This window comes from Haliaeetus leucocephalus, unplaced genomic scaffold (assembly GCF_000737465.1).
Source record: "Haliaeetus leucocephalus isolate CR32 unplaced genomic scaffold, Haliaeetus_leucocephalus-4.0 Scaffold848, whole genome shotgun sequence".
In the NCBI taxonomy this organism is placed as follows: domain Eukaryota; kingdom Metazoa; phylum Chordata; class Aves; order Accipitriformes; family Accipitridae; genus Haliaeetus; species Haliaeetus leucocephalus.
In genome coordinates this window covers 9,676,976-9,694,043 of record NW_010973284.1, presented here as the reverse complement: position 1 = coordinate 9,694,043, position 17,068 = coordinate 9,676,976, and the positions used below count along the sequence as shown (strand labels likewise).

Sequence of the window (17,068 nt, the reverse complement as noted above, 5' to 3'; positions counted from 1 at the left end):
GGCTGGGAGCACTGTTTTTGCAGGCAGTCAGGTCTAGATACCTCAATGTCAGGGTACAAAGCGAGGGTTTGTAAACCACAAAAAAAAGGCTTCATCTCCTGTATAAATTGTGGGTGGTGCTGATTCTTAAGTTGTTTTCGCTTTAATATTTTATTCCTACTGATTAAGTATTTTTACTAAAAATACACAGTAATTTATTCTCCTTAATTCTGAATAGAATTTCAGATTGTATTTTCTTCTACTAAAAGGTTTCCCACCTAAAATGCTTACTCGAGCTGAAAAAGACAAATCCAGATCCTCATTAACATTCCTACATGGCAAAATTTGCAGTCCATAAGCACTTTCCAGTATATTGAACTACCCCAAGTCAAGAAGGCTGCAGTAATTCAAGCAGGCAATGCTGTTCAATCAGGGGCTGCTGTTTGATGTCAGCAAGATTTGTATTCCAAGTTACTTGAAATTTCCTCAGCTTTGGGTTTCTCGTTTTGAATGGAAGTTCTGAATAACTTTAATGTCATGAAAGTCATCATTGCTGTTAACACCAGAGCAGTTTGTTTTTTGAAGGGAAAAAACTTTGTCCCTGAGGGGTGTCTTAACAAAGCACAGCTAAATACGTAGCATTCCCTTAGAAATCGGTGTGCCCAAGAGCAAAGCTGTGTGTCTACTCGGGTGTTTTCAGGGTGGGATGCAATTCCACAGCAGAAAACTCTTCTGAGTCAGTGAGACTGCAGTGCTGCTGAGCCTTACCCAAGCTGCGCAGCCCAGCCTCTTTCTTTGTGTTGGCATTGCAGTGCAGCTCGCCTTCTGGATAGCCAGTTTGGGGAATTAAACCAGGTGGAGATTGTTCCTTTGGTTTTTTTTGAAAATTATTAGCTGGCTTTAGTTCCCTAAACAATCTCACTGCAGGTAAGATGAGCAGTGTAAGCTCTGGACTGGGGTTGGAGCACGAGACCAGTTTCGGTTTGCTTAAACTGCTATGGAACTGCATCCTCTGTTTCAGCACAGTCTTGCAGAATCCAAGTAAGATATGCTGGGAGTGATGGAATGTTAAAATCTTAATGCTTAGTTTGTAACTCTAAATTAGCAAGGACAATATTTTTCAGTTTCCTTTTCCAAAGCTTCCAGCCCAATTTAAATCACAAGAGTGGATATGCAGGAATTGTTTGCATTATATTCAATGAAATAATTTCAATAGCTTCTAATTAAACTGTTGTCACTTGGTATAAAGCTTCATAAATGTTTGTGATGAAGAACTGCAGGAGTTAACATTTGCTGCTGTAACAGCTGTGTACAGGGAGCTCTTGCTCAGCAGTGATTGCTGTATCATCAACATGCATGAGTGTAAGTGGGAATCCATGACAGTGTCTTCTCTGGTTGCCCTGCAGGCTGAACTCAGCTCCGGTGAAGGGCTTTGAAAAAGATGTGGGTGGCAAGACAACTCTCCGGATCACGTATCCTGAAGGTGCAATCCAGAAAATGGAGCAGTATGAGAAGGATTCCCTGTTTGTTCTGGCGGGATTCAAATGGCAGGATTTCAAGTGGCTGAAATACATTGTTTACAAGGAGAAAGTGGTAAGAACAGTCAGCTGACATTGTGAAGGTCACCTAATTAGAAATGGTGGGCAGACATGATATCACAGTCATATTTGCCACGTTTTGGTCTGAGGAAAGTTCCTCTGTGTGTCCTGCTGCATTAAAGTGAAGGCTTTTTTTACCTCCATGGACTTCAGCTTTAATTAAATATGTTTTACAAAGACATCTCTCTGTAACCTGACCTTGCATCACAGATGAGGCTTTCTATTCAAGATTATGTTAGTGTGTACTAGGAACAATGAGTTAATTTTTATTTATTTTGAAGAGTATATAAAAGGACCAGCTTTTGAATGGATTTTATGGACTCTTTGGATTTAAGAGCAGAGGAAGGAAAAGAGCAATGACAAGGGAAGAAATGGGAGTTTGGAGATAAGGATGTGATGGCACAGGAGGGGAGGAGGAGACAGCAGCAGCACAACTTGTTGAAAAGGCTACAATCCACAGACTTAATGTGACCTGAATAGCACAAGCCATTATATTTTGCTCATTATTGCTGTACTGAGATTCATTATTTGTATTTGGCTAAAGTATCACCCAAGAAGAACAGTATCAAGTCTAATTTTAAAACACTGAAATGGTGAATCCACTGCTTTCCCCATGTAAATATTTTGTCCCAATCAGTTGCATTAGCACCCTTCTGAAGTACCATGGACCTGTTACTGGTCAGGGTTGTTTTCTGTAATTCACCCATCCTAAATGGAATCAGGTTGTAATCAATGACTTCTCATTCAGTGGATGGTTTGTCTTTATCTGTTGTTATGAAAGCCAGAATAAATGCGCTCTATTTGGATATAGTTCTTGTTTTACAAATCTTATATATCTGTTTTCAAATGTTCTTTAATAATTTTTCGACAAATAACCAAACAAATGGATTGATATTCAAAGGACGGGATGTTATATCGTGTGTTTAGAGACAGAGAGAAGAGGCTGGCAGCTCACCATATACAGAATGAAACAGTCTGGGAATATAATTGTATATGGTTGTTACATAGATGGCCTTAAGAGCTCATGCTTTGCTCTTGTCTCACACTGGCACCAACTTGCAATTATTTTCCTGGTACCAGACGGATGAAGTTACCTGTCAGCCTCTGGGCAAGCATAAGTGGGCTTTCGTAACATGAATAATTGAGTCAAAAGTAATTTTCTTTGGTTTATGTCACACTCTTGTTCTTCTTTCTGGGCAAGGGAAGGCCCTGGCAGTGTCAGTGCCCTGCAACTCCTAGTGTTTAGCGTGAAGTTCAAAGGATGGATTACTTCAAAACAAATTTAATTTCCACCTGATGCTTACAGTCATGCAGTCATCATTAGATTCTAATGTGGTATCCCCTGCTTTTGGAAAGATGCAGCAAATAGTTTGTTAAAACTTGCTAGAAGACTGGGGAGAGTGATTGCAGTAATCTTAGCTGAGCACTTCAGTGCCCAGCTTGGCAGAGAGCAGAAAGAACTCAAGCTTCTTGCATTGCGTGTTACTTCAGCACTCTTGTGGTTGGCTCCTTATCCTTCATTTCTTTGGAATAAACACTCCATTTTTTTTCAGTTCTCATAGGTGATGTTTTCCAGATCTCTTAATTCCTGTTGCTCTTTTGAATGCCTGCAGTTGATTCATCTTTTTCTTGAAGAGCAGTGCCTGTATAGAGTACAGCAAATAGAGAGGAACAAACAACTACTTCACTAGCCTCGTGTTTCTCATTCTTTATACATCCGCTGTTTTGACTGCCTTTTCCACAATGGCATGAGACTGAAGGTTAGTGTCCAGTTCCTTGAGACTCCAGGTCTCAGGAAGAACTGAAGAGCAGCTACCTTCCCAACTTTGCATCCTGTGCTTGTGCCATTGGCTCTTCCTGCCAAAGAGCAGCACCATACACTTGACCCTACTGATTCTTTCTTCCAGGACACTTCTCCAGTTTGCCAAGTTCCTTTGGCAGAGCTTTCCAGTATACCTGCCATTCTTTCCAGATTCACGTCCTCTGCAATTTAATAAGCGTACTTTTTACTCCATCATCCAGGTTGATAATGAAAACACTAAACAAAGTTGGTTCCTAGGCAGACCCCAAAGTAACAGCATACTTCCATTTCTACAGTGAGCCCACTGAGAACTCCTCCTGGATAGTTTTTTGGCCATTTCTGAACTTGTATCACAGTAGTAGTATTAATAACATTTTTTGGCATGTTTGTGAAAGTGATATGTCAGAAGCCTTACTGAATTCCAGTTTATGTCTTGCTTCTCCCCTATGATACTTCTATTCCTGTATAAAGAAATACTTTTTTTTTCAATAATGATTCCCCCTTGACAAATCCACCTGGGTTGCCACTCAGTCTTTGTTATTTTTTTCAGGTGCTTACAAATAATTAATCTTGCTATTCTGAGAATTGAAATCATAAATCAACTCTCTTCACTTTTTTTGCCTTCTTAAGGCTAGGCACTATTTTTGTCCATTTTTCAATCCTTTGACACCCTACCTGTTCTACACAAGTTCCCAAAGGGAATCATTGCTGGTTTTTGAGCCTGCTGAGCCAGTTCATTGAATACTTTAGGATGCAGTCCAGGTGACTGGAAAACATTTGTCTTGTCCTCTCTAATCTGATCTCTCTCCGAGGCTGAGATCTTGCTGTCACTGGCTTTAGCTGCAAGCAGGTGGCTAGCACAGCTGCTTTTTCTAGTGTAAACTGATGCAAAAAGTGCTGTCTCTTAGCTAGAAGAAATGACCTGATGGAGAACTAACAGTGCTATGGGAATAAGACGTAGGCGTCTGTTTGTTCTGGTAGTGAGTGTTAGTATTTTTATCAGTGTGTGGTAAGGTCAAAATGACAAATGCCTGCCTAGTGCTCTCTGTGGACAGTTTCTGTTTTTCTCAGCTGATTTGCCAGAGAAAAGGGAGTTTCTTCCTTTCCTGGATTCATCTAGAGTCACAGGAGCTCTGTATGCCACTGTTGCTTATTCCTTATCTGACATTAGGCCTGTCCCTCTGCAAGACTTCATCCCTGCTGCAAACCAGTGGTTACAGTCAGGAATCTGACCTCAGGACAGAGATAAGGGAAATGGAAGCATCCTGCTAAAGAACATGACTGCTGTGGAGGTGGACACATTCCTCAAAAAAATAGACCCAACTCTACCTTCTGATGTTTCATTTGCCCCTGAATGTTGATGGCAACTGCATGTGTCCATGGTACAGTCACAGGTGGGGTATGAGACTTTCTGAATTCCTTCAGACACCAGACCTGGAGCTGCTTGGACCTCCTTGACCAGAGAATCTGGGCCAGGTACTAGGATCCTTGCTTAGTCCTCTCTCGAGTAAGTGAAATCAAAGGGAGTTTATCTGAGAAAGAGTAAATGAAAGGTGAATGGCTATTTATTGCTGGGGTCAGTGGTCAGATAAGCTTATTCTCCCTGCAGCTGAGAGGGATTTACTCTGTGTTATGTTAGTCTTTTGGCAGCACTTACATACTGAGGAAGGGATAAGTGCTTTGTAGAGAGGAGGATTTTCAGGAGATGTTATAAGGAAGAAGAATCAGTATGATGCAGAAGCAGCAGCAGAACGGTGAGGCAGAGGATTTGATGTGTTACAGTCTGGTGCAACAGCCTTCCAGAGATCTGCATGATGCCTCGGTGCCCTGGGAGGCACTATATCCAGAAAGAGGAGCGGTGGGATATGGACCAAAGAAAAAGCAAAAGCTCAGCTGCATTTTATTTCACACTAAAACAGAAATATCTGGAAACAAATAAAAACTTGAGAGAAAAGATTAATCTAGAAAAAGGACAGGCTTGGCTAAATATTCAACATCAGCAGCAAAAAAAAGGTAGTCTCCATCATAATGTTCTGGGTGAGCTAGCACTCAGAATTGCAAGTCTTGTAGCAAGTTAGGGCAGTGCTGTATCACTGGAGAGTATAGACCTGTCTTTAAGAAGGGGAAAGGTGGGTGAATCTGAGTGACTAAAACCCTGGTAATCTGATTTCAGTCATTCGACAAGCATTAGAATAACCTGAAGGAGATAATAATTGTACCTCTTGCAAGTAAATGGGGGGGAGAGGGATTATGGGATGGAGAAAGGTGACATGGTTAGCAGAGGGGAGTGTTGCACCATACTGACCTAATATGTCAATGTACAAGTGGAAACGAAGTGGGTTGGAGTCCAGCAGCCTGTAGTCGCATGAACCCATGATTATTGCAGAAGGGTCACAGATGTCAGTTGTTCATGCGTCTGTGGTGACTGGTCTGGCAGTGCTGACTTGCAGTCGATGCTGCAAGAGCCTGCTGACACTTTCAGGCACCCTTCCTCTGATGAAACGGCTGCTGCTAGTGTGTCCCTCGAGGTGCATTACTCGTGAACAGTCACTCAGAACAGTTACACTCTCTCCTGGACTGTTCTTTTTGCCAAGAGACATAACCCATACGTATTGTGATCCACCCTGCCTGCTTCCCACTGTTGTACTGTTCTGCATCACCCTGGGTCTCTCAGTGACAGAAGCTCTTCCCGAATACCCGAAGTACCAGAGGAATTACAAGGGGAGGGAGGTTTGGCCATATACTGCTCTTCTCTATTAAAATAATGGTCAAAAGCTGAAGGTTTCTCTACTGCGTGGAGAGTAGACGCTTCCTGAAACAAACAGAGGAATTTACAAGTGCCAGTTATGCAAACCAGCCACCACAGCCTGGCACTGAGGCTGATTCCAGGGTGGGTTTTTGCCTGTCATTAGTGAATCAGGAGGAGCTCTCTTGCTTGCTAGGGCTCACTTCCTTGAACATCTGGCACATGGTGGTAAAGCAGCCAAGTGAGGGCAAAGGTTTCACTAGAAATTGGCAGCTCACAAGCTTCCTTCTTATGTAGTAATGAGCCTGCGGACGCTTCCAGCAGGAATCTCTGCAGCCTTTGCCAGGAGTCGTCACTTGTGCAGTAAGTGCCTGCGGCACCTTGAAGGTCTCTTTGATAGTGAAAGTCGTAGGAGCGAGTGAGCACCTGCCTGCGAGTGAGGCCAAGTTTGGTTGTCTGTCCTTTGCAGGGGCATGCCTCTGACAATTTGCACATGGCAATGATGGCATCTCAAAAGCAGTCGTCTTCCAGCAGATGTTGAGACTCCAGCAGTGGGCACAACATAACCCCTCCTCTGGCACAGTGTGACTGCTGCTTGTGGAGATCTTGTGGATGTGGCAGCAGTGGAGATTTTTTTTAACCTTTTATTTGGGATCTACGTTTCTGCTTTAAGTCAACAGGTTACTTCTAGTCCTGCTAAAATGTATGTTATGATACCTTCCTGCCTTGATTAGCCTGTGTTACTGTGCTAGAGCCAAGGCCAGACTGCTGCCAGAGCCCTCGCTGTCTGCTGAGCTTTTGTTTAGAGCATCTCTTCTTCCATTAGTTAATGGCCTTGTCATGCTATGTGTTTGCTAGGGCAGACTGTGAACGTCACAGCCTTGTAGTACACTGCGGATTCCTTGGATTCTGAAATAGCCTTGCATGTGGGCTGTTTTGCATCCCTGAAGAAAACCTGAGGAGCCACCATGCTCCTCCTGTTGGCTAAAGGAAAATAGTGAGGCTGTAAATCTGTTCTTCCTGTCCAACCCAAAGTAAAGCTTCATCCATATGCATGTATTTCCAGCTTGTTTGGAACTTGAGCCCAGCACTTGAGCAGGCAGTTTCTCTGGGTCTGGGCTAGGGAGGGAGAACCTGCTTTTTCCAATGCTGTCACTTGCCTTTGGTGACAAATGGAGTGGCCACTGCCACTGGCAGTTTCACGCCAGCGTCTGCTTCTGGATTGCAAATATTTTCTTTCCCTTTCCTCCTCCCAGGGGCTTGTTGCCTTAAAATATTTTGTATACGGTTGGTCTTTTCAGTTTTTAAAGGTGAGAAAGACTCATGATCTGGTTTTGGTGGAGCTCCAAATCCACCACTAGTTGTCTTAATGCATTATGAATGCAAAGCTTGGTTACAGATTTGTGATGCCTGATCCTGTGCTGAGACAGAGCTCTAGCCCATCTGCTTAGAGATATGCCTGGGTAGGCATTGCCTTGTGTCCTCTGCTCTCCTTGGCCTCGGGTGGAAGGGGACAGAAGCTGGACTTGCTGCTCCCTCATAAATGAGAAGAAGCTTTTGAATTGGGAAGTCATCTTAAGGGTTGTCCCATTTCTTTCACAAATGTGAGTTTTCACCTAAATAGCCATTTATAACTAATCCCTTCAGAAGTATAATATAGAAAGGCATGGCTGGTGAGTAAGGCAGCCAATGTGCATAAAGGACATGATGAGGCTTGCACTGGGGAAGAGGCAAGAAAGCCTTTTCAGTGATGATTGTCCTGTGGTCCTAGCACACAGTGCAAAAGGCCGTTTCCACTCACAGAGCGTGGGGGCATTTTAGATTTTAGGAGGAATTGATAGCAGAGATACCTTATCACATCATCAGGATGGTTCAGTGCCTTGGTCACCATTACTAAATCTTGAAGCAGAGAAAATGCCTTGTAATAAAATGTAAACATGAGGCAGACTCTTCTGGCTCGTACCAAGTCTCTGACTGAGAAGAAGAGGTGGGAGAATCTGTGTAATGTATTCTGTGGAGAATATTCCATATTCCTTTGACAGAGAGTAGCTGGGAGTTAGTTTGTCTGTCTTGGATGATTCTTGGGACAATGTTGACTTTTTTTTAGGTTTTGATCTCTCCCTGGCTGTGCAGAAGGCTAGTCTGTACTGCCTGAGGGGTTGTGCTCCCATGGTCAGGACCTGCTCCCCCAGTGCAGTGCATTGGTGGGAATGGCACAAGGGAACCAAGGAAGACTTGTATATGAAAAAATAAATCCTCTGTGACTGGTCTAGGAGATTAGAGCCATTTGCAGAAGACATAAGGAGAAGTATGAACACTATGAGAGAAGGTGAGCCAGTTTTTTTCCAGTCGTGGTTAGAAGAGAGGCTGGAAATACATAGATATGCTAGATATAGTCTTGTCCCTGCTGACCAGAAGAGGGAGAAGACCTTAGTTCTTTACTGTATAGCTTTTAACAAGCTAGCTTTCGGGTAGCACTGTGGTGAGGACCATACAGGAACCTCAGTAGACGAGTGACCCAGTTTGCAACATGGGCCTTGGGGGAGACTTCCTGGCCAGATTCCCAAAGGAAGGTTGTTGGTATGGAAAGTGCAGGCTGGAGCTTGCCCTTCGTACATACCTGCATGCAACAACATAATAAGATTAGGCAGGTCACTACATAGCTGAGAGCTGTTCCCACCCAGGCATATTTAGTGTGTCTGTAAGTACACCATCAAGCATCAGCTGGTGACAGGGGCTGCTCTGATGCCGTTGCAATGTGCCTTCATAGCATTTATTATTATCAGATGGATGCACACTGGACAATAAAACTTGTACATCTGGATTGGATAGTCATCAATATCCACAAGTCTGTAGCCACATTCTAAGCTTCTGGGGCAGATGATGAAAATAAAAAATAGCCATAATTACACTATTTTCTGGATGAAAGAATTCCAGATGTCAAAAGTTTGTGAAGTATCTATATTTGTAGAAATAACATCATTGATTACTCCAATTTTAGACAGTTTGTCCTTAAAATTCAAATAAAAATTGTTATTGTGCCTGCCCTTCCAGTCATTCCCATGCATGGGTTTTGTCTTTTTCTTTTTTTTTTGTCCCTTGCTTTGCTTGCTGTTACCTAACTCCAGTCTTCCTTGCGCTATACTTCCTATTAAAAGATGAGAAGCATTTACTCATGCTGGGCTGTGGTAGACCTTAAAGAACCTTTATCCCACATCTGCCAAGACAGCATCATCTTAATTTCTGGCTCAGTAATCGTAGCTGCGATGTGAAAATCAGAGAACTCTAGTCAGATTTTTATTCTTCTTCAGTTCCTTTTCCTTCACATCATTCTTAAATCAAGAGACCCAAGCAGAATTTACCCACCAAAGAGACTGAATCATTGCTGTAGTAGGACATCCTTTCTGGGATTGCCTCACCATCCCGCTTTATCCTGAGACAATTTCTTCTTAAAATTGTCATCTTCTAATCTCTTCTGATATCTGCTGCCATCCAACTGACAGTTGCTGTCCTTTCCTAAATATTTGATCATTTCTTACTTCTTCATCCATGACTCAACCAAAGTCAAAGAAGTTGGATAATTTAAAGAGTTGCAGGTTTTCCGTATCTCTGGGAAGGCTCTACAGAGGGATCTGGACAGGCTGGATCGATGGGCCAAGGCCAATTGTATGAGGTTCAACAAGGCCAAGTGCCGGGTCCTGTACTTGGGTCACAGCAACCCCATGCAGCACTACAGGCTTGGGGAAGAGTGGCTGGAAAGCTGACCGGCAGAAAAGGACCTGGGGGTGCTGGTCAACAGCCGGCTGAATATGAGCCAGCAGTGTGCCCAGTTGGCCAAGGCGGCCAAGGGCATCCTGGCCTGTATCAGAAATAGTGTGGCCAGCAGGAGCAGGGAGGTGATTGTTGCCCTGTACTCAGCACTGGGGAGGCCGCACCTCGAGTCCTGTGTTCAGTTTTGGGCCCCTCACTACAGGAAAGACACTGAGGTGCTGGAGCGTGTCCAGAGAAGCGCAACCAAGTTGGTGAGGGGCCTGGAGCACAAGTCCTATGAGGAGCGGGTGAGGGAACTGGGGCTGTTTAGTCTGGAGAAGAGGAGGCTGAGGGGAGACCTTATTGTTCTCTACAGCTACATGAAGGGGGGTTGTAGTGAGGTGGGTGCTGGTCTCTTCTGTCAGGTGGCTGGAGATAGGATGAGAGGAAATGGCCTCAAGTTGAGGCAAGGGAGGTTTAGGTTGGATATTAGGAAAAATTTCTTTACTGAAAGGGTTGTCAGGTATTGGAACAGGCTGTCCAGGGAAGTGGTTGAGTCACCAGCCCTGGAGGTATTTAAAAGATGTGTAGATGTGGGATTTAGGGACATGGTTTAGTGGTGGACTTGGCAGTGCTAGGTTAACGGTTGGACTCAATGATCTTAAAGGTCTTTTCCAACCTAAACGATTCTATGATTTTGAAAAGCGAACAGGAGTGAGGGCCAACTGAAGAGCTAATGCAGCTGCCTTGAAAAAGCATCAGGAAGGTGCTCGTGTTGCACTCTCCCTCTTTGGCAGGCTCTGGCAATATTCAGACATCAATATTATGCAAATCATCGTAGGTGCATTTCAAGGTCATAGTGCATGTAAACTCAGGTTATACTGGTTAGCTGCATTGATCAAAGATAGGCTTGGAATATCTGAGGTAATGTAAAGAAATTCATTCCAAATCTGATGCTGATCTTAATGAAACACACGATTCCATAAACAGCAGAGCTAATGAAATTCCTGATCACTGTGGATTTATGTCCTGCTCCCTCTTGCACCACAATACTCTCAGATTTCCCCCGCCTCATAAATACCTAGTATGCTCTATCCTCCCTTTTATCCCTCACTACTGCCTGGTGGTTGCATGCTGGCCAAGACGTGCATGTTCACTGGCCCACGTGTGCATGATTGGGCACCTGGGCACCAGGTAAGTGCTGAGCTCATCTGGCATCATCTCCACCTGGCCTCACATGCAGACATGCAGGTGTCTCTTCCATCCAGACATACATGGCTTTACCACCAGTGTGGCCCATGCCTGCTGAGGATATTGCATTGCCCACATGTGCAGCAGATGTTCCTCCATACTGGAGCAGTGCTTTGTGAATCCAGCACATGGAAAAAGTCAGAGAACATCATCAACAGTGAAACTGAGATGTCGCCCAGAGGGTATCAGCTATTCATGCAAGTGTTAGTAGAATAAAGATGCTCTCTGTTAACACTTCAGTAAAGGAACTACAAGAATTATTTGAAGTCTGCAAAGCCTCCCTTAGACTAAGAGATTTGAGTTCAATTTATTTAGCTTATGCATGAGATTTTGGGGAGATTTACTTGTAGTGTAACTCCATCTACCTAAAGGGAACATTTTTTTCTCAGAAGACTTTTTAATTTAGTGGGAAGAAGTATATCTGAACTAGGCAAACGACCAAAAAAGGCAGCACATTTATATCAGTATAATTATTTTTGCTACATCTGCCCAACAGGCTTGATGAATTTGCTCTTGAAGTCTTAAAATCAAGACTGAATATCTTGGTAAAATTCTGCTCAAGTAGCGTGAGAGTAAAGAACTGGAAGGAGAAGTTGCTGATTGAGGGAATACTGCTCCCTGCTATGCAGGATGTCCAGGAGGACGTCGTCAGGATCTCTCTTGGCATTTCGAGCAGTGCTGATAAGAAATAGCAGAATGTGGTGGCTAGGAGCTGAAGCTAGATAAAATCACCCTGGACAGATTGTAATTTCCTAGAAATCTGCACTTATAATACTTGAATGACATACCTGCAGAGGTGAGCACTGACTGCTGACACCTTTTTCTGAAATACAGACCTAATCCAGTATCTGGGAAAATTCTGTTCCATAGGAGTACCCAGGATGGGGCTGCACTCCTGTGTTGCCTTCTCACCATCCTGTTCTGTGACTCTGGGAACCCCTGTCCTCACTTTCTATGACCCGTTTGTTGACTGTGAGGAGCAGGATAGCAAGCCAGTAATACCCTTGACAGCTTTTCATGAAAGTAAGTTATTTGCTTCATTCAGTTGTCTGCAAGGGTCACAGCAAAAATTTTCTTTTCCTGGGGCACAGTTAGCCAGATCTGTTTCTGCATCCCGAGGGAGAAGGCTTCATGGAGTCTCTGAGGTGAGCAACCTCCAGCATAACAAAATTCCCCAGAAGAGCCCTTCAGAAAGCATTGCAACACCACAGGATGCTGTGAGTTCACCCATGTGCAGTATGAAGACTCACAGAGGAGGGGAAAAACACTGATTTGATTTTGTATATAAAATCACATGCTTTCTATCAGTGGGTGAAAAGAGACTCCCCTTTCACAGCTCCAGGAATTTTGCTATTTGCATTTTTTTCTTTAAACTGAAAAAAAAACCACTCTGAACAGTAAATATTTATCCAAGATGTGTGGTTGTTAATATGATCCAGTCTTCAGTCGTTTTGAATGGTGTCATGATGACAGATGTTAATTCAGAAAGGAATAGATTGGACGATTTATGCCTGAAACACATGTGTTCCTTGGCGGGCTCCATGGATTACTTGCATAGTTAGTGCTGTCTGAGCGATTGGTAACATTTTCTCTGCCTCAAAGCACTGAGGGCTCCAGGACAGGGGTTAACCTCTATCTCCAGTTTGCTATAATAAATACTGAGGTAACTAAACTCCCCGTGTGCTTTTATCTTCCTAAATTTATCTCTCCCCCTGTGCTCCAGCTGTGTGTGGTGCTTCTGGTTTCTTCCCAAGAAGAACGGCAGCTTCTTTCTGCAAGAGAGGAGGATGCTCCTGCGTGCATGGGGAGCGAATCCCTGACCTCCTCACCCTCTAGATTCAGCTTCTCTCCTATCTCAACGCTCACAGTTATTTAATGCGAACACTTCTCCTGACAACAGAAGTGAAAATAAACCAAGCCACGTGAAGGTAGTAAGCAGGAAAGATTCTGGGAAGACCTCACATTTTTTTGTAGTATTTGTATTCTTACAGTCGCAAATTCATGGGATGTTAAAGGTGTTTCTTCTCTTCTTAGTTAAGACCAGGTTTGTAAAAGTGTTAGTATCTTATTTTTTATTCTTTTTTTTAATCAGAGACATAAAATTGAAGGAAAATGGCCAAGCTGTTGGGTGCACAAGGCTTTTGGTAGGTCTACTTGGAAGTTTTCCTCAGTTGGTCCATCAGTTGTGTTCCATTTTCCATGAAATGAACTTTGCCCACAACTGACAAGTACAGAAAATACCAAGCCTGGCCCAGGCAACCAGCACTTTGACTATTTGGAAATCTCTTAAATGTAAATGTTCTGTTTGGATTACAGTTTATTTAAATTCTTATACTTTAAATAATGTTACTTAAAAACTATTCTTTCATAAAGCACCTATTATTAATGAAGTCTAGAAAATAAAGTAGGGCAGGAGCTTCCTGGCATCTTCACAGCCTCTTGTTATTTTGACCTTTCTGCTTTCTCCTTCTGAAGGATGCTGAACAATTTGTATATATTCTATAGGAACACTCAGTGAACATACAAATTATTTGGCTTCTTGTTTCAGCAAAGATGCCAAAATAGGAGAAGACAGATTTTCTGTGTACTCTTGCTGTAAAAACAATGTAAAAATTTCCCTAGAGACTCACTTTAAGATAACTTCGGAAAGCAACGAGGGTTTCTAGGCCATAATTCTTCCTGTGGTGATCCTTTAGGGTTTTTTTTGGTTGTAATGTGCCAAGAGTTTAGTCTAAATATGTGTTGTTTAATGAGTTGTTGTTTGTATTCAAGCTCACGAACCAGTTCAGCTCCCTAAAAAAGATTTCGCTGATGGGTGTCCTCAGACGCCCTGGGATGCCCTCATGCTTTGTCACCAAAGCCTGCAAAGACAGTTTTTTTAAACTTTTTTTATTTCTTTTTTCTTTTGTGCAGGCATGCTGTTGTAAGTGGAGTAGGTAGCTGTGCTTATAGTTGGGATCACCTTGTGCTTTCTGGTATAAGCAACAGGGAAAATGCTCTATCATTTTATTACACTGTCATCTTTGAGCTGATGTTTTCCGTGCCATGTGTTTGGCACAGCTGGAGAGTTCAGCTAAAATAACTTAGCTGTCTCTCATGGTGAGGCTACTGAAAATGCACCATTTTATCCCTGCTGAAAAAAAAAACAACCTACAAAAATTAAAAAATAGTCTCCCACCCTATTTTGCTGAGATTCGCTAATTCTTCAGGGCAGTGGCTGGGAATTGGTGAGGCTGTGTTAGCACGGCAGCCTGTTCTGTGAAATCCTGTGGCTCGGTCTGATGTTCCACAGGGGCTGATGGCCACTGGCGGTGCAGCGCTGTGTGCACCGGACACCGTCTGTCCTACCTGTCCTGCCTGCGCTGGTCAGGTGCCCTCCCTGTATGGTTAGTCGGGATGCAGCATCTCCAGGGATGTAAGAACCAAATAGGCTTTTCCCTTCAATTGCTTCTCTCAAAGAGATTGGGGCATGGACAGCAGACCTGGGAGCAGGGAATCTCTCCTGGACTCTCAGGACCCCCCCCCTCCTCCTGCCAGCCACCAGGGCAATGTGAAGGAGCAGTAGCTGGGTCGGGTGCATGGCAAGAGCAGGAGTATTGGAGGTTGAAGGGTGATGGGTACCAGGGACAGCAGAGGAAGGAAGGGTTTACACCCAGCAGGGAACTCCTCAAACACTTGCAGGTTTGTTAGGTGTAAATAGTTCAGGAGCCCTATAAGAGGGTGCATTTTTTCTCCTCTAACAGCTGATCTAGAATACAAGAGCTTACTGGAGCTTGTAGTTGCACTTAGGGGACTGTACCCTGGGTTTAATTGCTCCATTTAGTGGATTTTTTCTTGAGTTGACTTTTTTTTTAAAACCTATTAAATTACCCTTTAAGATTTTCTAAAGAGCTTTATGGTTATAAAAATCAAGCTGCCAGAAGTTAGGAAAAGCGAAAAAATACCATTGCATTTTCAACATTAATTCAGTTCTCCTGTGCAGATGTTATCCTTAATTACATAATTACATCCTGGCTCTTTTAGAACACAGCTGTCTATCTAGTGGAGCGGGAAGACTGAGATTTAGACTAATTTCTGTAATACAAGACATTCAGCCTTGGTATGAGTAGTTGCAGAAGCTGTAGAACATGTTGTGGGTACTAGAGAGGAAAGGAGAGGTGAAAGAATGGTCTCCTGCTTACAGACACTCTTGAGAAGGTGCTTTAGCCTTTGACTGACCAATGTGGTGCTGGGCAAGTTACATCAGAATTTCCCAAACATATTTAAGTCTCGTGGGGTGGATATGCAGTAGAGCTGGGTGTTCAGCAGCAGCAAAGTCAATGGAGTTGTACTGTGAGCTTAACAAATGTTCTGAAAATTCAGCTTAAGGTGTCTGAAGTAGAGCATAAGGAGGCAATGGAAACTGTGGGCATTCGTCTTTGTTTTCTCCCCTGTAAAATGGTGTAATACATGCCAAATAGTACAGAAATGCTCTAAATATGAAAATATTGTTTGTAAAACACTTAGATATGTGGTGATATAAGAAAAATCTTGTGGGAAAAGTAGAAAGCCACTGTTCACAACAGAAATCCTGAGCTGAAACTCTAAAGTTGCAGGGCTGTTGTCCTGCTTAAGCACTTACAAACACATGGATTTGGCCTTTCAGCCATGGTATTCTTTTAATAGATGTTATGTGAGTATGGTATTTCTTAAACTATGTCATAAAAATAATAGTAAAGTAAAGGGGCTGGTCCTTTATGGAAATAAAATATCCTGTAAATAATGGTGATATTATAGGGCCTATTGTTCTTCAGGATTATTCTGAAACTAGATATTTTTTCATTGAAGGATTATTATTATTCACAGACAAAAAAACACAACAGAAACATAAATTATCAAAATCCATTCCTTTTACTAAAAATTTCCATCTTTCCAAAGTTATTTCAAAACAGGAATATTTCTTCAAATTTTGGCTCAAAATCCATCTTCCATTTTGAACAAAAGTATCTGTAGTACAGTCTATCCATCACCCTGTTTGCGCACAGTACAAACATGTCTTCTGACGCACCGTATGTGAGCTATCATTTATGCTTTGACTTGTGAAACACAGTATTCATCAGAATAATCTTCAGTGTTTTTCTGCAGCTTATCTGACATGTTCCAAGTTTCATTTACTTCACAGGACAATCTCTTTTTCAACAGTGTTTTGTTATCTTACAACTGTGAACCGTACTTTGGTCTCAGTTACGTGGATAAAACCATAGAAATACATTAAGAAAAAGGAATTCCTTTGCATTTACAACATAGCATAAAAATAAATTTGCTCTCCTGACTCTTTAGAGCTGGTCTTGGCCTCATGCTGCCTAGTCCTGTGAATGGGAAGACAACAGTTCGTATTAGACCAGCAACACAAGAGACCCACGTCTGTCTGTAGGTTAGCTGTAACACAGAAAGTTATATAGGCCAAATGAAGTTTGAAATTCAGTAGGCCTATTTGTATATGCTTTTCTGCTTATTCATAATGTATGCTTGCAGGTAAACAGGGCAGAAACTTGTACTGACAGCCACGGGAAAGAGCACACTGCTATGTTTTAGCAAACTGCCCTGGTGTGTAACGCACCAGTGCCACCCTCATATCCCAGCTGGCTTTTGTCACCATTGAGGTTGCTGCTTTCTGAGCTGGTGTCGGTGGACAGGGTAGCTTCCAGTTTCATGTGTAGCCAGGGTGCCATATAGTTCATATGTCTAGCACGAAGTTTAAAGTCCGCAACCACTACTTGGAATTAAGTTTCCCTTCTCCTGTGGTTTTCAACCTGGTTATCAAGCCTAAAGAAACTAATCTCTAGCCAATGTAGTGAAGTATTATTAGCTCAACTGTACCAATGAAGAAACATAGTTAGATTTTTGCTTTTAAAAAAAGCTGTAGTAGTACCGCCTATTAAGAGGTGCTTTTGTCTCCATCAT

General features: G+C 42.8%; 1 protein-coding gene across 6 annotated transcripts in view; it reads left to right on the top strand.

Annotated features, from left to right (window-relative positions):
• The window catches only part of ST3GAL3 (ST3 beta-galactoside alpha-2,3-sialyltransferase 3), a 192,736-nt gene that overhangs the window by 141,636 nt on the left and 34,032 nt on the right, over positions 1 to 17,068 (top strand). For all 6 annotated transcript variants that reach the window (XM_010582509.1, XM_010582507.1, XM_010582508.1 and 3 more), the window contains one exon: positions 1,386 to 1,572. In XM_010582509.1, the coding sequence (XP_010580811.1) occupies positions 1,386 to 1,572 (187 nt within the window). The remainder of the gene's footprint in view (positions 1 to 1,385; positions 1,573 to 17,068) is intronic.